Source organism: Mauremys mutica, chromosome 4, assembly GCF_020497125.1.
Source record: "Mauremys mutica isolate MM-2020 ecotype Southern chromosome 4, ASM2049712v1, whole genome shotgun sequence".
Classification (NCBI taxonomy): domain Eukaryota; kingdom Metazoa; phylum Chordata; order Testudines; family Geoemydidae; genus Mauremys; species Mauremys mutica.
Window position 1 is genome coordinate 24,015,218 of NC_059075.1, and position 26,050 is coordinate 24,041,267.

Consider the following 26,050-nt stretch of genomic DNA (forward strand, 5'->3'; position numbering starts at 1 on the left):
TGGGAGCAGAATTAAGCCCTATGATTTTTTCTGGTTTTAAGAGAAAATTGGAAGCCGAGACGAACCCCCGACATGATGCTGTCTTGATGAAACCTGACACATGAAACAAAGATACTTATACCTTTTATGTATGTAAGTAACTCTTAAATGCTAAACATTGCTGGATGGTAATCCCATTTCCTCTTTTCATGGTGTGTTGCTTAATTAATGATGACTAAGGCTACGATTTAGTCATAGGTATTTTTAGTAAAAGTCATGGACAGGTCACGGGCAGTAAACAAAAATTCATGGCAAATGACCTGTCCAGACTTGTACTATATACCCCTGACTAAATCTTGGGGACGGGAAAGGGGACACCTTCATTCCTATATGTTAATCATTTGGACTTGACCAGAATGAAGAATCTGTATTGATGTCACATCAGCAAATAAGAAGAGGGATTTTCAAACATCTGATGCAATTATGTATATTTTATTACACTATTTTGAACCAGAATTTCTATACACTGACTGTCTCCCTCCAGGTTTCTGTTTTGTTTTGTTTTGTTTCTTTATTCACTCTATTTTTTTCCTTTTCCTGTCTTCTTCCCTTAGTTTTTCAGCTTTTCCCTTAACATTAACTCCCTTCTGTTCTCCTCCACTCTCTTCATTTCCCCCTCCATTTGCCACTTTCCACCCTTCCCTACACATTCCCATCCGGGCTCACATTCTCCCAAGTCACTCCTTCCAACCCCACTATGAGTGCCAGGAGGGAAGTGGGAACTGAAGGTCAATTTGTTGCCCCTGGGGCGGCGGGGAAGCAGCATCTCCTCTTCTATTTCCCTCCTCCTTAGTCAGCAACAAGGAAGCTCTTTCTTCCCCTCTTCCCTAGAGGGAAGACATAACTGATGAGGGAACAGGATCTTTAAGCAAGGAGACTTTCCACCCCTCCCTCCCATCAGGTGGTAATACTGTTACTGTTCTACCTACAGGATGGGCTGGGAACCACAGACATTTCCCAGACTGGCATCAGCTCCTTCCACTTCAATTCTTACCTGGTGTGTCCTCATTCCAAGCTAGAGAAAGCTACTACTTCCTATCTACACACTGGTCCCAGTTTATTATAGATTATGTTTGGAAATTCTTTAGCAGAATGGAGATGAACATGCTCAGATTATGCCTGAATAAAGACTGGGAGTGGTTGGGTCATTACAAAACCTAAACCTAATTTTCCCAATACTAATTTCCCCCTACTGTTACTCACACCTTCTTGTCAACTGTTGAAATGGGCCACTCTCATTACCACTTCAAAAGTTATTTTTCCTCCCTTGGTATCCTTCTGTTAATTGAATTATCTCGTTAGACTGACCTCTCACTTGGTAAGACAACTCCCATCTTTTCATGTATTTATACCTGTACCTGTATTTTCCACTCCATGCATCTGATGAAGTGGGTTCTAACCCACAAAAGCTTATGCCCAAATCCATTTGTTAGTCTTTAAGGTGCCACAAGGACTCCTCGTTGTTTTTGCTGATACAGACTAACATGGCTGCCACGCTGAAACATGTTCAACAAGTGTTATTCCTTCAGCTGAGATAACTATAAAGAACCAGAGATACAAGAATTAGCACATCCCTTTTGACTCGCACTCCACTACACCCTTACGCTTCACCAGAGGGGGTGTATGGGAAGGGGAATAAGATATACCAGCACAGGCCCTTTTAAATCATATAACTGCATCTGCATTGGTGGTTTGAAGAAAGATTTTCCCCATCCATAATTCAGAGATGAATCAGCTTTTCTCAGCCATAGTCAAATAGAACAATTTGAACCAATAGTTCACACAGGATAAGATTAGGTTTTGTTGCGGCATGACAGACTATACCCATATATGGCACTGCTTGTTTTACACAGTAAGGCCACAGACTAAACTGGTTTCACTACAATGTCACTCTTTCTACCAATCACCTTTCGCCTTTTTTCCACGCTGTTTTATACCCCACCCCCACGAGAGACTCAGGGCAAGGTCCAAATACCCAGGGTCCATCTTAAAACAAACATCACTGGCTTATGTCCAAACCCAGAATTTCTGAGCTCCCTAAATACTTTCCCTGATTACCTTAACAGACAATACTTCCCCTCCCACAAGCACTGTGTGTGTATGAAACAAGGAAAACTTTTAGGGAGAAAAAGAAACAGATGAGTCTGGGAAAACACAGCAGCACTATCTATATGAAGGAAACAAAAACACTGCCACACAGTAACTTGGGCAGTAGCCCATTACTGAGATCAGCACCTGCCAGAGTGAACATCCTATACTAGGCACAGGTCCCTTTATCACATCACTTCCCTCTTCCCCAGCTGCTAACCCTACTCACGGTTTGATGTCAGTGAGTAGCCTAGTCCCAGAGTTCTCAGGTGCATTCAAGCAAGCCTGTCTCCAGTCCTTTGGGAAGCGCTGCCTGTTCCTATCCTGAGGCTCCACCAGCTAAACTAGCTATGGTGAATTCAGCTTTATTTAGAGGCTGGATAGGAGGGGGCCTCACTGGAGTTCACTCAGCTCTGTTGCAGTCTTCCGTGGCTTCAGCCCTGCACCCTGTTGAGGAGCCATCGCTCAGTCTGTGTCCAAGAGCCATTCCTGCCTCATCTCCCATTGAAGAATCCACCTAATGGCACAGAATCTTGGGGGCGGGTTGGGGGGACACGAATACAAATCTTTCCACAGAGTTTTTGGTACCAAAGATGCATTTCTTGCTACAAGGTGTCATCAGCTGGCATGCATGTGTTTTCTTTCTGTGTGCTGTGCTATGCCTAGCAGATCATGACAGCACTACCCAGAAAGACCAGACTCAGATCAGTGGCGAAGGCACTTGGCCAGGTTTATTGTCGATGAATTGTGGTACTAGCTTGCTGGCTCCTTGTCTACAGATACGCTAACACATGTATGCTTGTCACAATGGTACCAGCTCAGTCAGCATCAAGGCTTTTTGCTGCCCCCTCAGCTGGAAAAAGGTTAGGGTGACCAGATGTCCTGATTTTATAGGGACAGTTCTGATTTTGGGGTCTTTTTCTTATATAGACTCCTATTACCCCCCACCCCCGTCCCTGTTTTTCACATTTGCTGTCTGGTCACCCTAAGAAAGGTACCCGTCCTCTGATTTTTTTTATATATATTTTGATACAAACAAGTTATGTATTACATTTCTGATGTGGTTAACTACCAACCCTACACCTTGTACACCTCTACCTTGATATAATGCTGTCCTTGGGAGCCAAAAAAAATCTTACTGTGTTATAGGTGAAACTGTGTTATATTGAACTTGCTTTGATCCACCGGAGTGTGCAGCCCCGCCCCCTGGAGCACTGCTTTACCGCGTTATATCCAAATTGGTGTTATATTGGGTGGCGTTATATCGAGGTAGCGGTGTGCCTGATGGATCCAACAAAAACATCTCTATTCACCATCCTGTCCTCCCATCCTTGTCTTCCTCGGGGGCGGAGTGCTCTTGTACCATCTCCCAGAGTTGTGTTTATGCCATAACTTTATGTTGCGGTTTACCTGTTGTGACATACCCCCAGGGAACAATCTGGAACTGTGGGACTGCTGTGCTCCCTTAACTCTCCTCTCTGGGCTCTCCCTTACAATGTCATGCTAGTTACAAGCAGCAAACCCCTCTGGTGCTGTGATCTCTCAGCCAACAGCATGCAGAGACACATCCAGCTAATTGGTATGAATACTCTGTAAGCCACTTAGGCTGTGGCTACACTTAGCGCTTCAAAGCGCTGCCGCAGCAGCGCTTTGAAGCGCTAAGTGTAGTCAAAGTGCCAGCTCTCCCAGCGCTCTCCCAGCGCTGTCCGCACTCCACCTCCCTGTGGGGAATAACGGACAGCGCTGGGAGCCGCGCTCCCAGCGCTGGGGCTTTGACCACACTGGCGCTTTGCAGCGCCGCAATTTGCAGCGCTGGAGAGGGTGTGTTTTCACACCCTGCTGCAGTGCTGCAAATTTGTAAGTGTAGCCAAGCCCTTAGGAACTATACATTAAGAGAGACACCAGCAAACACCCCCAGCTCCAAGCCTTGCACCCCAGAAATGTACCATCTTGCACTGCTCAAGACCTTCTTTTGAACAATGCAAGCTCATTAATTGCATCCGAAGAAGTGGGTATTCACCCATGAAAGCTCATGCTGCAAAACGTCTGTTAGTCTATAAGGTGCCACAGGATTCTTTGCTGCTCATTAATTAGTTTGCCACTTCATCAAAGGATAGTGGACATGCCCAGCCTTTATAATCTGAGCAGATTCCCCAAGCACTTTAGACAAACTCACTGGTAAGGATAAAACATTAACATATGTTTATTAACTACAGAAAGATATATTTTAAGTGATTATAATTGTTAGGCATAGAGGTCAAAGTTGGTTGCATAAGAAATAAAAATAAAAACACAGTCTAAATTCTAAACTTTATCAGACTAAGCAAGATTTGAATAAAACATCTTTTCTCACCCCACTGGATGTTGCAGGTGACAAGGGCTGAATTCTTTGCTCAGCCTGGAATCTCCTCAGTTCAAAGTCTTTTCTTCCAAACATTCTTGTTGCCTTCAGAGTAGGTGGGGGAGGAGAGAGGCCAGGGCCTGATGTCACAGACTCCAGTTTATACATCCCAATCCATGTGCATGGAAAGATATTGTTTCAAACAAGTCAGGGATCACATGTTCTATGTCCCCAGCTGAGTCACTGGGTTAAGCAATCCCCATTGTCTATGTGGGTCTGGAAGGTCCCACTGGGAGAATGGATTCTCCTTAATGGGCCATCAACAGATGGCCAGCTAGTTCTGTTGTAAATCTGTCTTGAGGGTGTTGGCTTTGTTGCCATTGAAAGGCCAGCTACGGGCGTCTCCCAGACTCAACTTATTTCAGTAACAATGGTAACCCATATAATTCAACCGGATAGTAATGTTCAACAGATCATGACTAAGGCTAAGATTTTGTCATGGTTATTTTTAGCAACAGTCACTGACAGGTCACAGGAAATAAACAAAAATTCACGGAGCCCATGACCTGTCCGCGACTTTACTAAAAGTAATGGGGTGGGGGGAGGCAGGGCTAGGTAGGGGGGAAGAATGGAGTCCCATGGGGAGGGACTGACAGGCCAAGCCCCGGACCATGGCAGGGGGGGTACAGCCCTGGCTCCAGCAGCAGAGGCCCCCCTGGAGTGCACAGCCCTGCTCCAGATCTGACTGCAGCTGTAGGACAGGGGAGCACATGGTGGGGGACTGCAGCCCCGGCTGTGTGGCCAGGGGATGGGGGCACAGGGCCCTGGGAAGCCGTGAGGGGAGTGCTTGGTCCTTCTCACTGCAGCCCCCTCACCCTCAAGTCCGGGACCCCCTGGGCCAGCAGTTTTGCCAGCTGTTGGGAGGGAAGCAGTGGGGAGGGGAAGGTGTTTGTAAAGACAGCACTAGGGAAAGTCCCAGTGATTATCCAGCCAGGCTTCTACCGCTTCCTGCTGCGGTAGGGGTGGCAGCTGCGCCGCAGGGCTGGGTTGCACAGCCCAACTGCAGCCCCTGGCGTAAAGTGGCCCCGGCTGCAGCCCCGCCAACCCCAGGACTGTGCACGGTCCCTGCTGCAGCCCCGCACACCACACGGCTGGGGTGCATGGCCCTGGCGGAAGTCGCCAGATAGGGGCTGCAGAATCCTCCCGGTTCCAGCTCCAGTTGCAGTGCAGCGGCGCACAGTCCCGCCTCCGCCTCCTGAAGCCCTAGAAGTCACGGAGGTCCAGTAAAGTCACGGAATCCATGACTGCTGTGACCTCCGTGACTAGATCGCAGCCTTACTCATGACTTCTCAAATTATACCTCACAAGGCATATTTTGTACAAAATATACCATAATCATATCACAGTGGTGAATGCGGGGGTTCCAGGGTGCTATTTTGAGGTACAGAGTGTCACCCCTATGCTAGCCTTCTGGAATCTGTTTATATTAATATCCAGTACCTAGTACTTCTCAGGAGGGCCTGTGTTTTTGCAACGCTAGCTGTGTTTTTGCCAAGTTCATGTACTGGACAGTGAACTTGTAAGCAAGTATCTGCTTTATGACAGGGTCTGATTTTGGTTCATAGCCTGGTTCTTGCTGACTTTGGTTCAGGCATCAGGCCTTGCACCAGACTCGGTGCTCCAGACTCCCTTCCTTCTATTACACAAGATAGGAGCCCTTTCCCCTTATTTCAGTTCAATTCCACTACCCAACCAGTTCTGAGCTGTGTATCTTTATGGTGACTCCTCAAGTGTCACTGGAAGAATTCTTATTCAGAGGAAGCTTTCTGTAGCCATACTTTCCCTCCCGTTCATCAACAGATGGCAGAGTTTGGCATTTCTGTCTACCTGGAATTATAGCTTTATACAGATGAAACAGCGATGTGGCCATTCTTCCCTCTGTCCACCAACAAATGGGAACAGAGAGCACCTTACCTTCTAGAGCAGGGGGCAGCAACCTATGGCATGCGTGCCAAAGGCGGCATCTGAGATGATTTTGAGTGGCACTCACACTGCCCAGGTCCCGGCCACTGGTCCTGGGGGCTCTGCTGCCGGCCTGGGGTCCTATCCCCGGTCCCCTGCCACCCGGGTTCCCATCCGTCAGCCCCCTGCCAGCCTCGGGTCCTACTGCCAGTCCCCTGCCACCCGGGGTCCCATCCGTCAACCCCGCTCAGCCCACTGCCGGCCACAGGGTCCCAGCCACCAATCCCAGGGGCTCTGTTGCCATCCTCGGGTCCCAGCCGCTGGCCCGGGGCTCTGCTCCTGGCCTCGGCCCGGGGCTCTGCAGCCGCCCCCAGCTCTGGCCCACTGGCCCCAGTCTGGGGCAGTGAGGGGTGCAGACAAGGCAAGAAGGGGCACAGCTCAGCACCCCCACCTTACACATTTTTCCAGCGCCCCTGTACCAGGATATTTTTAAGTCCTGATTTGCTCCTTACATCACTATCCCATCACATGGAACAGCACATTGCGATTTTTTTCCCCCACTGTAAGTTGAGGATACATTTGACAAAATGTCAGCTCCTAAGAAAGCAAAGTTAGATGTCCCTTCATTTCAGCCTTCTTGGACAGACACATTTGGATTTATTCAAAAGAAGGACCGTGCTGTTTGTGCTTTCTGTTGAGAAAGTGTTGTTTGTCGCACATCAAGTGTTCGACACTTTCAAACAAAGCACGAGAAAACCTTTCTTGACGAAGCAGACAAGACTGAATCAATCAAAAAGGCAGTAGCAGGATATGAGAAGCAAAGCAGTGTTTTTAAATGCTTAAGTGTAAGTAAAAATCAAGTAAAAGAAGGAAGTTACAAGATTGCACAGTCCATTGCAAAAAACGGAAAACCGTTTACAGATGGGGAATATATAAAAGTTTTTCTCAGCAGTTCAGAGGTTTTGTTCAATGATTTGCCAAATAAAGATGCGTATCTAGAATAAAAGAACTGCCTGTCTCTGCCAGAACAGTTGAGAGACACGTAAGCGAAATGGCAGAAAACATTAAGGAAAAGCAGACAACTGCATTAAAAGACACAGCAGTGTTTGGCGTTGCAGTTGATGAGAGTGTGGATATAAATGACGTTCCACGTTTGGTAGCTGTTGCAAGATATTGTGCTTCTGATGAAATCCAAGAGGAACTTTGTTGTCTAAAACCCCTGCGTGGCACAACAAAGGCGGAAGATATAGAGGAAACTTTTGTAAACTATTTTGAAGAACGAAGAGTTGACATCAGAAAAATATTGTGTGTGACAACAGATGGTGCTCCTGCCATGGTCAGAAAACAGAAGGGATTTGTAAAGTTAGTTGAAGATCAAATTAGCCGCCTGACAGTCAAATTTCACTGTATCATCCATCAAGAAAACCTGTGTGCTAAAATTTCTAATTCAGAGCTTAATAATGTGTTGAATACAGTGATGCAAATTGTGAATGTCCTTGTTGCTCGATCTGCTTTGACTCACAGTTTCAAGCACTGTTAGAAGAGATGGACAGTGCTTATAATAAGCAACAAAGAGTCCTGTGGCACCTTATAGACTTACAGACGTATTGGAGAATAAGCTTTCGTGGGTGAATACCCACTTCATCAGATGCATGCTTATAATGACATTCCACTTCACAGCAACATTTGGTGGCAAAGGTTTTGGTGCGCTTTGTAAACTGTTTTGATGCAACCAAGGCTTTTTTGTCAGAAAAAGGACAAAACTACCCCGAACTGGATGATAACAAATAGCTGTGTAAGCTCATGTTTCTAACTGACATCACTGCTCACCTAAATGAACTCAACCTCTGTCTCCAGGATGCAGGGCAAACGGTTCTGGATCTTTATGAAGCCTGGAAGGCATTTGTTGTAAAACCAGCAGTTTTTTCTAGGGATATTTGAACTTTGACTTTCCGCTACTTCCAACACATAAAAGCGCTATTGACACGTTGCACTGTCAGTGTCGATGAGATTGGAATGTACATGCAAGAACTGGAATGAGAATTTTCTGACAGATTTCAAGATTTCCAGCGATTTGGCCCAATGCTTTCTTTTCTAATTAAATCTGAAAAGTTCAACAAAAGCAATTTGGATTTGTCTGTATTTCAGTGGATGGGTGTTGAAGATTTTGAAATGCAGCTCATTCAGTTAAAAAGCTCAGAATTGTGGACATCAAAGTTTGGAGATCTGCGGAGTGCACTTGAAGCTACTGAGAGAGATCATGGGGCCTCTATTCCGACCTGCTGGACGTCCCTGCCACTGAAATTTAACTGTTTGAAGAAAAGTGCATTTGCAATGCAATCTGTCCTCTGTCCCTCTCAGAGCCAGTTAACAACTGATCACTCAGAAGCCTGTGCGCAGCTTAAAGTATCCAAATATGTGCCAGACACTGGAAAACTCAGCAAGGAAAAGCAAGGGCAAGGATCACACTAAACTGATAAAATCTGCATTTTAATTTAATTTTAAATGAAGCTTCTTAAACATTTTAAAAACTTTTTTTACTTTACATACAACAATAGTTTAGGTATATATTATAGAGAGAGACCTTCTAAAAACATTAAAATGTATTACTGGCATGCAAAACCTTAAATTCGAGTGAATAAATGAAGACCTGGCATACCACGTCTGAAAGGTTGCCAACCCCTGTTCTAGAGCTTCAGAGCACAGGGAATACATCAATAGAGCAGGTTTCATGGGCAAATGGTTCTTCTGTTAAATGAAAGAAAGATTATAGATAAGTTTCACAAGATGGGAACCTGCATGGACTCCTCTAAACTAAAATCCTAGTTTAGATCTGGTAAAGCTGCCACCAACCAAAAATATAGTGTTTTGGTACACTTTCCATTCCTCCCAAACCTTCTCTGGGAACACAGATCCAAGCTCCTTGAATCTTAACACAAAGGGAAATAATCCATTCCCCCCTCCCCTCTCCAAGTCCTTAGGAGAGATACCTGGATTCAAATTCCTTGAATCAAACAAAGAGGGATTCACTTTTCCCCCACCTCTTCCCCTGAAAATCCAAACAAGGGAAGAAATCAATCAAGTTCTGAAAAGAAAAGATTTTATTAAAAGAAAGAAAGAAAGAAAGTACATTATCTCTGTAATACCAGGATGGAAAAATTTACAGGGTCTAGCTTATAAAAACTGGAGAGACTTCCCCTCCCTCCTCCTCAGAATAATCAAAGTAACAGCAACAGAAAAAAATATATTTCTCCAGCAAACACACAATTGCAAATGCAGAAATTAAATTATAAGACTAATTCGCCTTTCTAATACTCACTATACTGAATAGAAGAAAATACTTCAGGAAACTTTGGAGAACTTGAAGAATATGTCTGGCCTCCCTTAAATCCAAGAGAGAACGAACTCAAAACAAAGAACACAGACAAAGGCTTCCCTCCACAGAGATTTGAAATTATCTTGTCCCTTGATTGGTCCTCTGGTCAGGTGTTCATCAGGTTACTGAGCTTGTTAACCCTTTACAGGTAAAAGAGACTTTAACCCTTAACTATCTGTTTATGACACAAGTATTACATGTAAACAGCTGTATGTTTATCAACAGCAGTCTACTGGTCCAGTTGAAACTGAGAAATTCCTACAGTTTTACTAGGAATTGAGGATATTTACATTCTTGTAGATTGCTAATTCCTGTAGACAACAATAGTATAGAAAACACTTTCCTTTTCAGTGATCACTACCAGGTAAGCTGTAGTGTACATTATACCACCATCTTCTATCTGTCTTAGTACTTAAATGCCCCACTTACCATGGTATCTGTACACCTTGTTAATCTGTTTATTCACACAAAACCCCAGTAAGATAGGGAAACAGACAGGACATAGAAAAAGGGGAACATATTCAGGACCCTAAATCTCATTTTCAAACATGACTAAGGGCTTGTCTACACAGTGCAGTAATGAGCTCTAAATGGGTGTGATTTCTAAAACATACTATGATTGGTTGGCATAGACCTCTCCAGTGCACTTTAAAATAGTGCTGTTTAAAACAGTACTACATTAAAGAAACACACTAAGGAACTTTTAGTGTGCACCAGCAGAATCTACAAGGACCAGCTAATGTGCAACATATTAGTGTGCTTTAGAAATCACACCTCCATAGAGCACATTTTAACCTGTCACTTTTATGTAACATTTCCAGAACTGCCTAAGTGACTTGACAAGGGCCACACAGGAACTCTAAGGCAGAGGATGGAATTGAACCAGGTCTCAATAGTGCCCTTACCTGTAATTGCCTTGTTAAATAGCTATAAAAACAAGGGAAGGGAAGACTGGGATGAACAATATAGGCAGGAAACCTTTTTAAGATAGCCAGACATCAATTTAAAAAAAAATCACATTTTTGTCTGAAGCTGCATGTACCACATGAACAGACCCCCACTGACTTCATCGAGGCTCTTCTCTGGCCCCACTTGCAAGATAAGAGTCCACATTTTGATGAAGAGGGAAACTGAATACTGTTAGCAGATTTTAAAAAAGCTATGCAGGATTCCTTCTTGTGCGAACATCACTGTGCAGAACTCGAGAGAAATCCTCCTTCTCTACCCAGAAAATCTATATGGACTGGAACCCTAGGAATCCGAATAGGAAAAACGGTATAAAAGTGAAAGGCAATTCACAGCAGCATATTGCTAATACTGATCTATACCATAGACAGCTGCATAGTGTTTTATAAAGACACCCACATCACATCCTTCATGGTCTCAGTCATGATAATAATCTATCACTGATTCTCTGGAACCATTCATTCTGCATTAGGCCTGGTCTACAGCATTTTTTGGTTGGGGGTGTTATTTTATACAACTCCAGTTAAATTGGTACCGCTCTAGTCTAGTGCAGACATGGAGAACGCGATACTGGGGGAACAGCATCCCCGCTAGGGGGCCGTACTGCTTTAGCTGTATCAGTTCCGAACGCGATACAAGAGATTTTTTAAAAGTGTGAACCAATACAGCCCGCAGGTTGTCCAATACCCCCCCTCCGTCTGAATCTCCGCTCAATTCGGAGCGGCCCTCAGCGCAGTGCGTGAGGCTTGAGAACCGCTGCTTCAGCCGGCTCAAGAGCAGGCGGGGTGACGGTGGAGCAGCGGCTGCATTATTACGAGCACTGCCAGGCTGAAAAAGCCCTTTGTCAGCCCGCCCTGCATGTGACGGGGCCGGGTCAGGGCAGGGCAGCGATAGGCTCTGCCCCAGGCCGGAACGCCGGAGCCGGAGCCGGAGCCGGAGCCGGGTCCCAGCCCGGAGAGGCGAGAGCACAAAGCACCCGCCAGCCTCGCGGCTTCTTTGTCTCCGCGACTTCCACCCTCCTCCCCGAGCGCTTCAGCCGCCCCCGAGCAGCCGCCAATCGGCAGCCAGGCGGAGGGCTCAGCCGGAGGGGTGTTGTCTCGCCCGCTGCCGCTGATTGGCGGCTTCCCCTTCCCCATAAGGCGCCGTCTCCCCCCGCCTCGCAGCTGCGGCGTCAGAAATAGAAAGGGCGAGAGCGGAGCCGGTGGCGCGGCTGGAACGTGTGCCGGGCGCTCCTGCCATCGCTACCCGGGGGAGGCCTCGCGAGTCCCCGAGCCGCCGACCCCCGCATCCAGCCCCTGCAATCCCGAGGCAGCAGCCGGAGCAGCAGCAGCGGCGGTGCCCCCGGTGCAGCGAGGGGGCAGCGGCAGCAGCACGCACCGGGCCTGCAGCGAGGGGCCGCGGAGAGCAGGATGGCGCTGGATTTCCTAGCGGGCTGCGTTGGCGGTAAGAGAGGAGCGAGGCTCCCCCCCCCCCGGTGCTGGGGCTCCGCGCGAGTGGCGCCGGTGGACGGGCGCGTGCCTGGGGATTGCTGCAGCGATCCGGTTACATAAGCGGCTGCCAGCAGCGAGGGGCAGGAGCTGCGCCGGGGCGCAGAGCGAAGGGACCCTGCGCGGGGGCAGAGCAGGGGGTGCCCCGGAGATGGGGGTGGATCGGCTGGGGAGGAGGATTCCAAGCGCTGGCGGGTCCTTCCCCGCCCTGCGGCTGCTGGCGTGGCAGCTTCGCTCTGCCAGCGCCGGGAGCTTGACGCCTCCGCTCGCTCCGCGCGCCCTGAATGGCTCCGGCTCTTTGTAGGGGCCGGGCTGGGCCCATTGTCTCTGCCCGCGGCTGGAGCGTGCGCGGAGCTGGTGCAGGAGCAGGTGGTGAGTCAGCGCCCAGGAGTCGGGTTTCTTCGCGGAAACGCGAGTTCTGCTCCGTCCAGGGCCGCCAGGAGCAAAGGGGGGGGGGGGGGGAGCTTGAACAATGAGCCGCACCTCTGTTCTCCCCCCCCCCACAGCTGCTCCCCAGGCCGGTCCTCTCCTCTGGCGCACGTCCTGAGCCCCTTCAGCTCCATTTCCCCCCAGAACAGCCACCACTTCCGCCCTCCCTCCCAGCCACCTCACAACGTGCAAACCCCTGTTCCTTGTGCGCAATACACACCCCGTGTAGCTCTTACACTAGTTTCATTGCCTGCCCACACGTACAAAGCACACAAAGGGAACTTTCATTCCTGCTAATCACATTGATGGGAAACGTGCCTAGATGCGGCATTAGCTCCTTTCTTAAGCTTAAGTACTTCCCCTAGCAGGGGATGCCAGGGCAGGTGGGAAGGCCCTGCAAGGGTAGGGCATGGCACCCACTTGGCAATCTATACCTGTGTTTCTTCTGAATTGTGCACAGCCTCTAACTTCTGTGTAGGGAGTTGCTTGCCTGCCTCTGGCTATAGCTGTGAACTCCAGAGCCAAGAGATCTTATCTCTGTTAGAAAGAAGAGAGGCGTTTCCATTAACAAGTCAAGGACTAAGGATCAGTGAAGCCATCTGAATAAAACAATGCAAGTGTAACCTTTAGCTTTCCCCTTGGAAGAGATGTTAGATGGTTAGCTGACTGATGGCAGTAAAACCTTTTACATAGAAGGTAGAGATGGGAGGGAAAATACTATTGGAATCCAGTGCTCTGTAAATGAAGTATATAGTCATCAGGGTGGATTTGATTTAAATCAAGTTGATTTAAATCACTAGTTAAGAAGACTCGATGTAATCATGGATTTCTACATAAGTGCATTCTTGTTGGTTGTTATAACCTTTAATACATATTCTTCACAACTCAGGCTTTGGCTACACTTGCATTTCAAAGCGCTGCCGTGGCAGCGCTTTGAAGCGCTAAGTGTAGTCAAAGCGCCAGCGCTGGGAGAAAACTCTCCCAGCGCTGTCCGTACTTCACCTCCCTGTGGGGAATAACGGACAGCGCTGGGAGTGCGGCTCCCAGCGCTGGGGCTTTGACTACACTGGCGCTTTGTAGCGCCGCAATTTGCAGCGCTGCAGAGGGTGTGTTTTCACACCCTGCTGCAGCGCTGCAAATTTGTAAGTGTAGCCAAGCCCTCAGGGTATGTCTACACTACCTGCTGGATTGGCCGGCAGCGATCGATCCAGTGGGGATTGGTTGATCGCGTCTAGACGCAATAAATTGAGACAATCCCCCACCCCAAGCCCTCTCACGTTGACTCCTGTACTCCAGTGCCATGAGAGGCGCAGACAGAGTCGATGCAGTGAAGACACCATGGCAAGTCGATCTAAGTACGTCGACTTCAGCTACATGAATAACATAGCTGAAGTTGCAAGTTGCGTAACTTGGATTGTTTTCCCCCCCCCCCCCCCCCCACCAGGGCTCAGAAAGCTCTCAAGACATCTGGAATATGCTGCTCAGTTTCACTCTTGTTTCTACTGCCTGTCCCTCCCTTCTCACATTTATCTCTAGACTACTTCTCCTTGTCCAGATCTATTCCGCCCCCAACAATCTTCTATTCATTGAACTTTTTGAAACTTTGCACTTTTAGAGAGAGGTAAGGGATTGATTCTGTACACAAATTTGCAGAGGGACACTAGGGTTGAGGTCTGTTATTTCTCACCTCTGTATATTTTATTTAAAAACATTTTTGCTGTTAACAAGCATGTTATCCCCTGAGACACAAATCCACAGTTTGAGAACTGCAAAACTAAGCATCTCTGATAGTATCTTCTAGATTTAGCACTGAGTCCCATTGGGTAGATAGTTTATTTAGGTTAATCTTTCTATACAGAAGCCCCTGGAACCCCATAAGATTGGGGTCCCTGATCCATGAACTATTGGAACTCACTTAAAAGCTTTTTTTAAACATTACATGAATATATTGTCTTATACTTTAGAATTTATAATCTCTATTCCACGATAATATCTTTGAGCTGTAATGATCTTTAGATTGGTTTTTTCTTAAAAAGCATTTTATAAAAAAAATCTGATTTAAATTAAAAAATCATTTTTATTTTTTTTTCATTGATTTTTATTCACCCTGATAGTTGTGCTGTAGGGGATGTGCTAGATATTTAACACCATACCTTCTGATTTATACATCAGAATTTCATAGAGGATTTAAATACAGTAACTCCTCACTTAATGTTGTAGTTATGTTCCTGAAAAATGTGACTTTAAGTGAAACGATGTTAAGCAAATCCAATTTCCCCATAAGAATTAATGTAAATGAGGGGGTTAGGTTCCAGGGGAATTTTTTTTACACACACAATAAGTTTTTTTTTTTTTTTTTTTAACAAACAATTTAATACTGGTACACAGTGATGATGATTGTGAAGCTTGGTTGAGGTGTAGGAGTCAGAAGGTGAGAGATTTCCGAGGAAATGACTTACTGCTAAATGATGAACTATCAACTGGCTGAGCCCTCAGGGTTAACTCTCACTCTAGAAGGCAGCAGGAATGGAGGGAGGGGAGACAGCATGGCAGACAGACACACCCACTGTGTGTGTCGTGTGGTGTGTTGCGCATTTCCCCTTTAAGTACACTGACCCTACTCTTAAGTACACTGCCTTGTTCAGCAAGCTCCCTCTGTCCTGAGCCCTGTCCTGTGTCATCCCTGTTCTATGGAAGATGGGGGGAGGTGGGGGACACCCTGACATCCCTCTTCCTCTCCCCCCCCCCCCCCAGCAAGCAGGAGTCTCTGGGAGCAGCTCCAAGGCAGAGGGCAGGAGCAGCACATGGCAGTGGGGGGAGGGACAGCTGAACTGCCAGCAATTGATAGCCTGCTGCGTGGCTGCTGCACAGGAAACTTAGGGAGGCTGCGGGTCCACCCTGGTTTCAGGCCTCCACCAGCTAGCTGCCACAGGCTGTTCTTCCTGCAAGCAGGCAGCTGCCAAACAATGTTAGAAGGGAGCATTGCACAGCTTTAAGTGAGCATGTTCCCTAATTGATCAGCAACAAAACAGTGTTAGCTGGGATGACTTTAAGTGAGGAGTTACTGTACTTAGGGATAGATTCACAAAAGGACTTAAACACCGAACTCCCACAATAAGGCCCCAGTGGGATTCACAAAATGCCTGCTTAGCTGCCCCCTAACCCTGTAAGTGCCTACAGTTGCTCAGCACCTAAATTTTTGCAGTAAAAGTTCTCTAGGTGCCTTATGTTTTTTGCCTTTGCTTGCTGCACCAAGGCATCTGCACACCTAAGCCCCAGTGCAATGCTATGACCAGCAGCAGATAGGTGTTCCTATTGTAAGTTGCCACTGACTTAATATGGTAAAGCATGCCCAGACCATGCCTACCAGGTAAGGCCCCTATAGGGAAGCTTACACAAAACAGCAGGGGAGGAGGAGAACATTGACAACCGTCCCACACACATTCTGTTTTTAGGCCAGTGGTTAGGGTACTCACCTGGGCTGTGGGAGACCCCTGGTTCAAGTCCCCCCTTCACATAGGGAAAAGTATTTGAACAGGGATCTGCCCTCCTCTCAGGTGAGTGTCCTAGTCAGTGAGCTGGGGTATATTCTGATGTGGGCCTTCCTCCATCTCTTCTGCTGAAGCTTTTCCCCTGTAGATAACTACTGAAAGAATCATTGGTGCTTGGGACTGGATTGTGGGTCTCAATTCCCAGGCCAGTCATCTATCCACCAGGCTAGAGTCATATTTTCTGTGTCTCACCCAGTGATTCTTTCATTATTTATCCACAGTGCAATATCTTACCACAGGCAATCTAGAGGGAGCACTCATCTGAGAGGTGACAGATCTCTCAATTCTCTTCCCCCCCCCCCCTTCCATTCAGTTAGAATTTGCTCTAGTCCTATCAGGAGTGCTGTGTTTGGACACTGCTTTCCACCACATCTGGAAAGATTGTCTGCCTATTCTTACAAGAAGCCTTGTTTGTCTCAGTTTTGCTCCTATCCGGTAAAGATCATAAATACCTGACAATCATTTCCACTTCAAGGAAATCTGTCACTTCTACATAGACATGCCTGTGGTACCACAATATTTGCCTGCTGGGGATGACAATGTCCATAGATTTTTAAGGCCAGAAGGGATCATTAGATAATATAGCCTGACTGCCTGAATAACACACCACAGAATTTCACCCTTTAGCCCAGTGACTTGTTTGTCTAACACATTTTCCAGAAAGCTATCTAGTCTTAATTTGAAAACATCAAGAGATAGAGAATCCACTGCTTCCCCTGGTAATTTGTTCCATATGTGGCCTGCCTGTAACAAAGTGCACCTGAAGTTAGACCTAGAGTTACCAGCTCATTCTAGGACTACTGTAGTGTTGGATTGCTGTAAGGGAAAAAATACTGGATCATACAACCATAAAACTGTCATTTATCTTGTTGCAGGTGCTGCTGGCGTGCTAGTAGGACATCCATTTGACACTGTTAAGGTGGGTTGATTTTTGAACAGGTTTAACTTCCACACTCTAGGCAGAAAGTAGTGCAAAAGTATTTACAAGGGGAAAAAATATTAACACTGGCATTTCAGAAGCTTAAGCCTGATGGTCCAAAATTTGAAGCAATTCTTTTCAAGTATTCTTCTAGACTTGCTGAAGCCCCAGATTTTAAAAGCAAATGAAAACCATTTGAATGTAAGATTGAAACCAGTAACAGGACAGAGTTTAAACTTCAGAATTTAGAATTCCCTGCAGCTGTTTATCACTGATGTCTAAAACTGCCTGTACCCTCTCTTGTAATTTAATCTTATTTTGTTATGGGCTGGAATTTTTCCTTTTAAAAAAAAAAAAAAAAAAAAAGCTTTCCTAGTCTCTTTGAAAGCATTGTTCGTTATATTGGCCAATAGTTAGATCATTAGTGAACAAAAGCAATTAACTGCATGAAGCAGCAGTTTCACAGTTTGACACACTGTTTTGGACTTTTCTTTTTCCTCTTCAAGGAATCTTTTTACCTTTCCTAGCCAGAATTGTTTTTTCCTTTGAGACGCTAATGACTATCAGCTGTATCTATTCTGTGTGGATAGACCGAGATTTAGGAGTCAAGTAGCTAGAAATAGAAGGCATATTAAATAAAAGGGTAGTATTTTCAGAATTGGCTGTGTCTCTTGGAAAGTCAATGAGGCTTAGGCTCCTAAGTGTCTAAGTCACTTTTCAAAATGGGATATAGGCACTTTGAGAGTTTTACTCTGTCTAGGCACCTGTAAAGGCAGAATATAGAAGATGTACCCAGTACTAAATTAATATGCTGTCCTTGATACTTTCTCCTCTACAGAGCATGCCATCTCACATTATGCTTATTAAGTTCAGCACAACACTGGATATCTAAATGCAATAAATAAGAAAAATATCTGAAGGCTATTAAGGGTGTGCATCGCCCTATTACATATTTTAGCCACATGGTTTATTATTGAAAAGACTCTCATATCTACTGGGTATTAAGTTCCTATCAGTCCAATGCAAACTGTTCACACTTCAGTATATGTTAACCTTTGCTGTTAAACAGTTCAGCAGAATTTCACTAAATGCATTCTCCTTGATTGATTGTATTACTTGAATTTGCAACTATTTTTAGAGTTGGTGCAGAGGAAAAGTACTAGGGCCCCACATCTACAAAGATTTAATCACATGCTTAAATTTATGGCTTGTCTAGTTTAATTGACTAAGGTGGAACTACTAAAATGCAAGCTTAACTTCAGGTTTTGGGAGATGTTTAAGTCAGTGGAACTACTGAGAGGATATAAAAATTAAGCAAGTGCTTAAGTCTGAAGGATTGATGCTCTAGTGTTAAATGTTCTAATAGTTTGTAATTTTTTTTTAAAACTAAGCATTATTTAATGCACAGTGAGAGCTGGATTGGCCATAGACTAACTGTTATGACAGTTCAATGGAGTATTGTCAATTTCTGTAACTGTTTTAATAGTTGTTGCTTTATTAAATCCAGGGTAACTTATTTTCGTACTGGTAGAAGGAAATAGCCTTTCCTACCTTTTCCATACTGGAGAATACAATACTAACCACTGTTAAAGTGTGGGGGAAAACTAAGAATTTTTAACCAGTCTTTTTAAAAGGAGAGACCCGTTTACAAAATGCGGCCTCCTGTGTGTTCTGTTAAGATTAACTCTACAGGACTGATGAGGATTAGATGGCTAATTGGATTGTGTGGTTTTTTAACTATACTAAAATGTTAATACAGTAATTTAAAAAGTGAGGAAGCTGCATCAATAAAGCCAGAATTCTGCTTCCTCCTCAACTTTTAAACCTTTTTGCCAGCAATCATACTTCATAAGGGCAAAAACATGGGGGAGAGGGAAGGTGGGATTTTTGGGGGTGGGAATGGTGGAAACACATAGGATAAAGAAATAATTTCTACAATCATGCTAAAACAAATCAAACGGATTGAGTCTAATCTCAAAAGTGGCAAACTCCCTTTCCCTGGTTTGTTGATGTAATGTGTAAAATTGCTTTGTTGCTTTTAACTGCCTTTACTTTCTGAGCTAGGGGCTGTCTTCATTAACAGCAAAAGTGTTACTTTGTTGTAGATGACAGATAAGCCTCATCACTGGAGAGTTACCTAGTAAGTATAGACCAGGTGAACACTTCTGTTTCTCTCAGTCTTAATTTATTCCAAAATGTATGATTAGTTCAAACAGACAACCTTATATAGTTTCCCCCCTGCCCTTTTTAGTTTTAAACTGATGTCTCATTACTAGTGTTCTGAATTGGAGGGAGTGGGGTATGAGAATCCCTTTTTTTTTTTTTAATGGGAACATTTTTAAGTCTATAGATTTCTTCTGAAACTTTCTGGTGTGCATTTCTCACCATGTGCTTAAGGTTGTGCACAAAGTGGTTGTGAAACTGGATCTTGGGCACACTTTTTCAATTGATCTGTCTCATTCACTTAAATTTAGAGGGCATATGTTTAGTTTAGACACGTCTAAAATGCACCAAACTTGTGCACACTTAATATTTGCTTTTTTTGCTGCTCGCTCTTTGATATCTTAAAACAAATTTTCAGTAATTGTAAAATGAAGTTACTTTTGGGCCTGCCTGTTTAAATCACCATGAATTGTCAGATGCAGGAAGCAGGAAGATAAGAATTTATCAGCAGATTAATGATATAGTATAATTTTGTAATAAAACCCACCTCTGTGCAGACTCTCATAAGCCAAATTGCATAGCATAAAAGCATCAAACTTTATTTTCTGCTCAAAATACTAAAATGTGGCAGTGAGCCATGGATAAATTGCATTTATGAAACATTTACCTCCACTGTGCCAGTTACCACATCTCTGTCCTGACTAGTTCTGACATTAACAATTGAAGTGTCTTCAAACAGCTGCCATTTAAAAAACAAAATCCTTCCCATCATATCTAGATTTGGTGTTTTTATGCCCAATTATACGGGCCTAAGGTTTGAGAGGTAGTATTCAGTCCTGTCCAAGTGATCGGTTCAAGGTCCAATATTTCAATTAGGGCTAGAAACTGGAGCTTTATACCAAAGGTTCCAATGTGGATACAGAGCACACTTCTGGTAGCTTTTATCTGAAAACACTTAAGTATAGAAGAGTTATTGGGCAAAGAAAGGTCTTAAACTTAAGTTTATTTCCTTTACTTCCAAGGCCTATACAGCTGGGACTCATTGTAAACAAGGCAACTTGGCTTTACAGCCAGGGGATATGAAAAATAGTACCAATAAAATTAATCTGATTGCTCTTTTATTCATGGTAGTGTAGTATAAAATTTATTGGCATTGCTTGGCATGAGCTTCATAGCTCACTTAACGGCTCTGCTACTTGTAACAAATCCCAAATTCAGGCTGATAAATCTTTCACACCCCTCTATCACATTCAGTAATCTGTAGGAAATTAAGAGGCTATGATCTCTTTAAATCACATTGTAAACTTAGTTCAGTGTGGTTTGTGACTGGTTTAATATCTCACTCTGTACTCGAATATCTCTGGAGTGAGTTGTCTTGCCATAAGGCAGGCTAAAAATGGTACTCTTGTGCTTAGATAGTTCAAACCATCTTTTGCTTTTAAAAAGTGACCCTTGACATTTAGTTTGCATATTACATGGTCTAGTTCTTTGAGGAAAATACTAATGATATTTAACTTTGAAAGTAAATTTTACTGTCTCTTTTTAAAAGTGAAAACTAAATATGAAACTTGAACAAAAAAAACAAACTGGCCAAAATCCTTTCCTGACCCACACATTGCCTTCACTGTCAGATATTCTGCTGTTGCTGTATGCATGGGTCTTCCATTGATACCAGTGGGAGCTTTAAGCAGATAAGGAGAACAGTTACTGGGGTCAAGAATCCATCATCCAAATTGGAGAACTAGGGTATCTAGAATTAAAAGTTCTTTAAAAAAGCATGTTTTGCTTTGAAATTGCAGCATATTGGATGGCTAATAGGTATCCCCTCCCAAAAGTGCTCACTACCCTGCACTCTGGGAAACAAAGACGAAGTTCTAGCTTTATCATTCTAGCCAGAATCCACGTTAGTTACTGGAATATGGCTTTTTACATGTGTGTATCTGAGTTTAAAAACATTTTTGAAGTGCAGGAGACAAATTGGGGAGGGTAGGGGGATCAAATTGAAGGCTTAAAGGAGTGGCCTATAAATACATGAGAATATGGGGCCTTCCTCTCACACCCTATCTCATCTCACCCCACGCACAGTTACCGTGGCATCTTTCTGACCAAAAATATACTGTTTCAGTCTAGAAAAACTATGGGTAAATGCATGTTGCATAGGGAGTATATATAAATCAGAGTAAATAAAGATCACTTAGAGTACTGTAGCTTAGAAATATGCTTTTTAAAGCTTATTGAACACTTAAGTTAGCATTCTGCCTTTAAATCCTGGGCCTGCTTTTTTTTGGAGCAATTTGAGACACCTTAGCAGTACCTGATTTTTCAGAAAGTGCTGAGCACCTGTAAGAAAAATTGCCTCATTAAGGTGGCAGGTTGGGCATCCACAAACACTAGTCACTTGTTTGAAAATCTTGGTCCAGACATTCTAAAATTGTTCATTTGAGGACTGATAGTATGTCACTGGCCATATTTCATGCTTAGTTTGTAGATCAGTTATAAAAATTTTCCATTACATCCCAAAGCGTTGTTAATGATATTTGTCATCTAGGTTAAGAATGCATTGGTTTTTAGCATGGGTGAAACCTATAGTCACTGTTCACCCTATTGCACTTTCAACATGGCTAAATATTTCCTTTTTTATAGAAAGGACTTAGTTTAAGGAATGCTTCCCCCCCAGGTTTTATCATCTCAAAAGCAATCAACTCCGAACATCTTTTTAAACTGATTTTGCATTGCCATTTATGGCATTCTGGTATCTTTACTGTGTGCTTTGTGTAGACACTACTATAATATACCTCCATATATAGGTGCCAAGCACTAGTGTACCAGCTACATCAATATTGCCATACAAATAACTTCTTCTCACTAAACTTCTTGTAGGTGCGCCTTCAAGTACAAAGTGTAGAGAAACCTCTCTACCGTGGGACCTACCATTGCTTTCAATCTATCATAAAGCATGAATCAGTAAGTTGCCAATTGCTGTTTTATACAAGGATAAATATATGTATTTAATGTGATTTTAAAAAAAACTATGAAATGGTGGTAGTGTTTTACATTGATCTTAATTGAGCTCCAGAAGAAATGTGTGAGTTTTACCATCAGGACAGGTTTGTTATCTCTGGATCTTCCAAACAGTTAAGAATTTGCACCAAAACTTTTCAAGCCTGGTTGTCAAAGCACTGGAATGACCTGTAATCTAGATGTCAAATGCATAAACAAGATCCAATGGTTGGAAATTGAAGTCAACAAAGTTAACACTTTGGAAATAAGATGCAATTTTTGAAAAAGGGAATTAACAATTGAACATCTTAAATCCCTGTGGAGGGTTCATCACTTGGAGCAGGAGTCCCCAAACTGTAAGGCATGGCCCCTTAGGGGGGTATGGAGGAACATTCAGGGAGGCATGTGGTGGGCCCCAGGCCAGTCCCTACAGTGTGGTGGGCGTAGCTCTGCTCCGCCCCCAGATGTAGCTACTCTGCTGAGCCAGCTGCAGTAACGGAGGAGGTCCAGACAGATGCCATTACTGGGGTGGGGGAGCATGACAGGAATAGTTTGGGCACCACTGGCTCAGAGTCTTTAAACAAAGACTGGATGTCTTTCTGAAAGATGCTCTAATTCAACTACAAGTTATTGTGCTGGATACAAAAATAGCTGAGTGAAATTTTGTGGTATGTATAATACAAGAAACCTGACTGTACGATCATAATTGTCCATGCGACCATTAAGTAGCTATGAGAACTTTGCCAGTTAAAAGTTTAATGTTCTTATGCTGAAAGATGCTTTTTGGAGTTCTAGCTTGATCAGATTACTGCTTAATGCAGACAGACAATGTTGTACTTTGTAGGAAATCTGTCTGCCACCAGCCACCTTGTTGAGAAGATAGAGCAATAGTTGTACAAGAGCTGAAGAGAGAAGCTTATTTTCTATGCAGTGTTAGAAAATCATTAACACTATTCTTAAATAGCATTTTGTTTTTAATTTATTTTCTAGGCATTTGGACTTTATAAAGGTATTGGGTCACCAATGATGGGACTTACCTTCATTAACGCACTTGTGTTTGGTGTTCAGGGAAACACAATTCGTGCTCTCGGAAAAGACACGCCTCTAAACCAGTTTCTTGCAGGTTCGGCAGCAGGAGCCATTCAGTGTGTGATCTGCTGCCCTATGGAGTTAGCTAAGACAAGAATGCAACTTCAGGGAACAGGTGAAGACAATCTAAAGTCAAAGAATTACAAGAATTCTCTAGATTGCTTGGTTAAAATTTACCAAAAGGAAGGTTTGAGAGGCATCAACAGGGGCATGGTTTCCACATTCCTAAGAGAGACACCGAGCTTTGGCTTTTACTTCCTGACATACGACTCTTTGACCAGATACCTAGGCTGTGAAGTGGAGGACAGTTACATCATCCCCAAATTGCTGTTGGCTGGAGGTATGTCAGGAATTGTATCCTGGCTGTCTACCTATCCTGTGGATGTGATCAAGTCCCGGCTTCAGGCAGATGGAGTCAGAGGAGTTGTTCAATACAATGGAATTCTGGACTGTGTTAGAAAAAGTTACCGTGAGGAAGGTTGGAGGGTGTTTACAAGGGGTCTTACTTCTACGCTTCTCCGAGCTTTCCCTGTCAATGCAGCTACTTTTGCCACTGTCACGGTGTTTCTTATGTATATGAGGTCAGAAGAGAATCTACGTGAATGTGAGGCAGGTCCAGCCATCCAGCAGCCTTCAAGCTTGTGAATTCATTGTTCAGCGATCTAACACAACTGTTACATGTTTATTTTCTGGAGTTCTTGTTACATGGCTTATTTTTGTAAACATTTTATCTATAGAAATTGTGTAAATAAATTCTATCTGTATAAAGGCTGTTACTTAGGATTTCATCTCATCACTTCTATAAGCAGCTTATTGCCTTTTTGTAATCAAAATGTGTTAATCCAGGCAATGTAGGGACCTGACTTTAGAAACATACTGTACAGACGCTGCTGCTCTATCGCTACGTATGGTCTGGAGAATCTTGTAGTACCAGAAACCAGGTTTTCTTCCAATCATGTTTTGAATGACCAAGTGGATCATATTGTTTTAATACAAAAGAGCATTTTTTGTATTTGACTGGGACACCTGTAGCCTTCATAGAAGTCATGGTTTACTATGCTGGAGATGTTACAGGGAACTCTTAAATGTGTAAGACATGGAATAGCCTTCAGCTAGTCACACCTTTCTCCTTGGTTTTTGTAAATTTGAGTTTAGTTTATTTAACTTCTCACTTCCTTCTATACACAGATGTATTTCTTGTTTCATTGTGCTTAAAAGGAGCATTTGAACCCCACCTACATTTTTCTTTACATTGCAGAGTTAAGGAGACTCAAGGCAAGTGAGGTTGATGGAATGATTTGCTTTTACTTTCAACTTTATTCATTTTTTGTGTGTGCATGGAATGTGTTAACTAGCTTTAGGGCAAGCAGCTTTCGTTCTTCTGGAGAGGTTTATGTAATTACATGTCACTGCTCGCCATTCTCCAAACAGGCTATATGGCAGTCAGTGATTTGTAATACAAAGTCCTTTCTCTGTTACTGCTCAAATTGTTAAACCGTTGGGTCATCACTGCTATACCTCTTTTTAATATAGTGGTGAAAATACACAGAGGCATAGAGGGGGGAGGTTCCATACACCACGGTGGAGTAATGGATAGGAGTGTAATGCTTAAGAAAGGGGATTGGTATTGATATTAAGTTCTTATACTACACTGTCCTGACTTTGTATTTGGTTAAAGTGCATTGGAATAAAGTCATGCTGAAAAGAGTTCTGGAGAACCTTTTGTAACATTCACCAACTGTTATATTTATAGCAGTATGCCCAAAAGGGATTACTTCAATGGCTTTGAACAAAATTATTAATTTTTTGGATAAGAACCACGATTGCTTGAGACAAATAGATGGAGGGGAAGGGGAAGCATGTTAAGAGCATCAAGCTTGCTCAGTGAGAGTGGATGTTGAACATGTTACACTTCTGCTTGGGACAGGTGTAAACACATATTGCACTTTTAAAAAAATTTCAGTTCATAGCATTTTGTACTGTAACAAAATATGCTGGAGAAACCTGTAAAACTGGTATGTCTCTTTATACCTTGAAGGTATGTTGGATGTTTTGGTGCCTACTTGCACTGAGATTCAAACTGAATGTGAAACATGTCTGCTAAGCTGTATATGCACAACAATTCAGAGCAAAGACAATTATACCTTTGTACAGTATTCTGTATTTACTGTAATATAAACTTAAGGAATAAAGTTTTTAAAAACTTCTTCAGTCCTTTGTTCTTCTTATAAATAGAAGTGACCCTGTGTTAACACTTCTGTATTTAAACTTGTCTAATATACCTAGCTTCCAAAAGGATTTGAAAGATGCACACTCGTTTTTGCCTGAAGGAATTTATTTTCTACACATGCTACTGGTAGCCCATTGCCAGTTTTCACCATGAGTGTAAAAGCCAAGCTAAACTGGTCTCTTTAAAACAGCAACGCTTTAAGGTACATTTCAAGCTGCTTACTAATGATGCTTTTTCTTTCTTTATGGCCAGAAGAATAGGGTGACCAGACAGCCTGATATTAAGGGCTTTGTCTTCTGTATATCCAGCTATAGTCTCTCTTCCCCTTCCTCCTCCCCTTGGTTTTTCACTTTTTGCTAACTATCTACCCAACATAGGTGTGACTGGGTACACAATACTTCTTGCACAAT

General features: G+C 43.7%; 1 protein-coding gene across 1 annotated transcript; it reads left to right on the top strand.

Moving 5' to 3' along the window:
• Positions 1-11,929: 11,929 nt before the first annotated feature.
• SLC25A29 (solute carrier family 25 member 29) lies at positions 11,930-25,617 on the top strand. The gene is made up of 4 exons (XM_045015730.1): positions 11,930-12,215; positions 17,115-17,158; positions 22,202-22,285; positions 23,312-25,617. The coding sequence occupies exons 1-4, from the start codon at positions 12,182-12,184 to the stop codon at positions 24,053-24,055; spliced, it is 906 nt and encodes a 301-aa protein (XP_044871665.1). The 5' UTR covers positions 11,930-12,181; the 3' UTR covers positions 24,056-25,617.
• Positions 25,618-26,050: the final 433 nt, after the last annotated feature.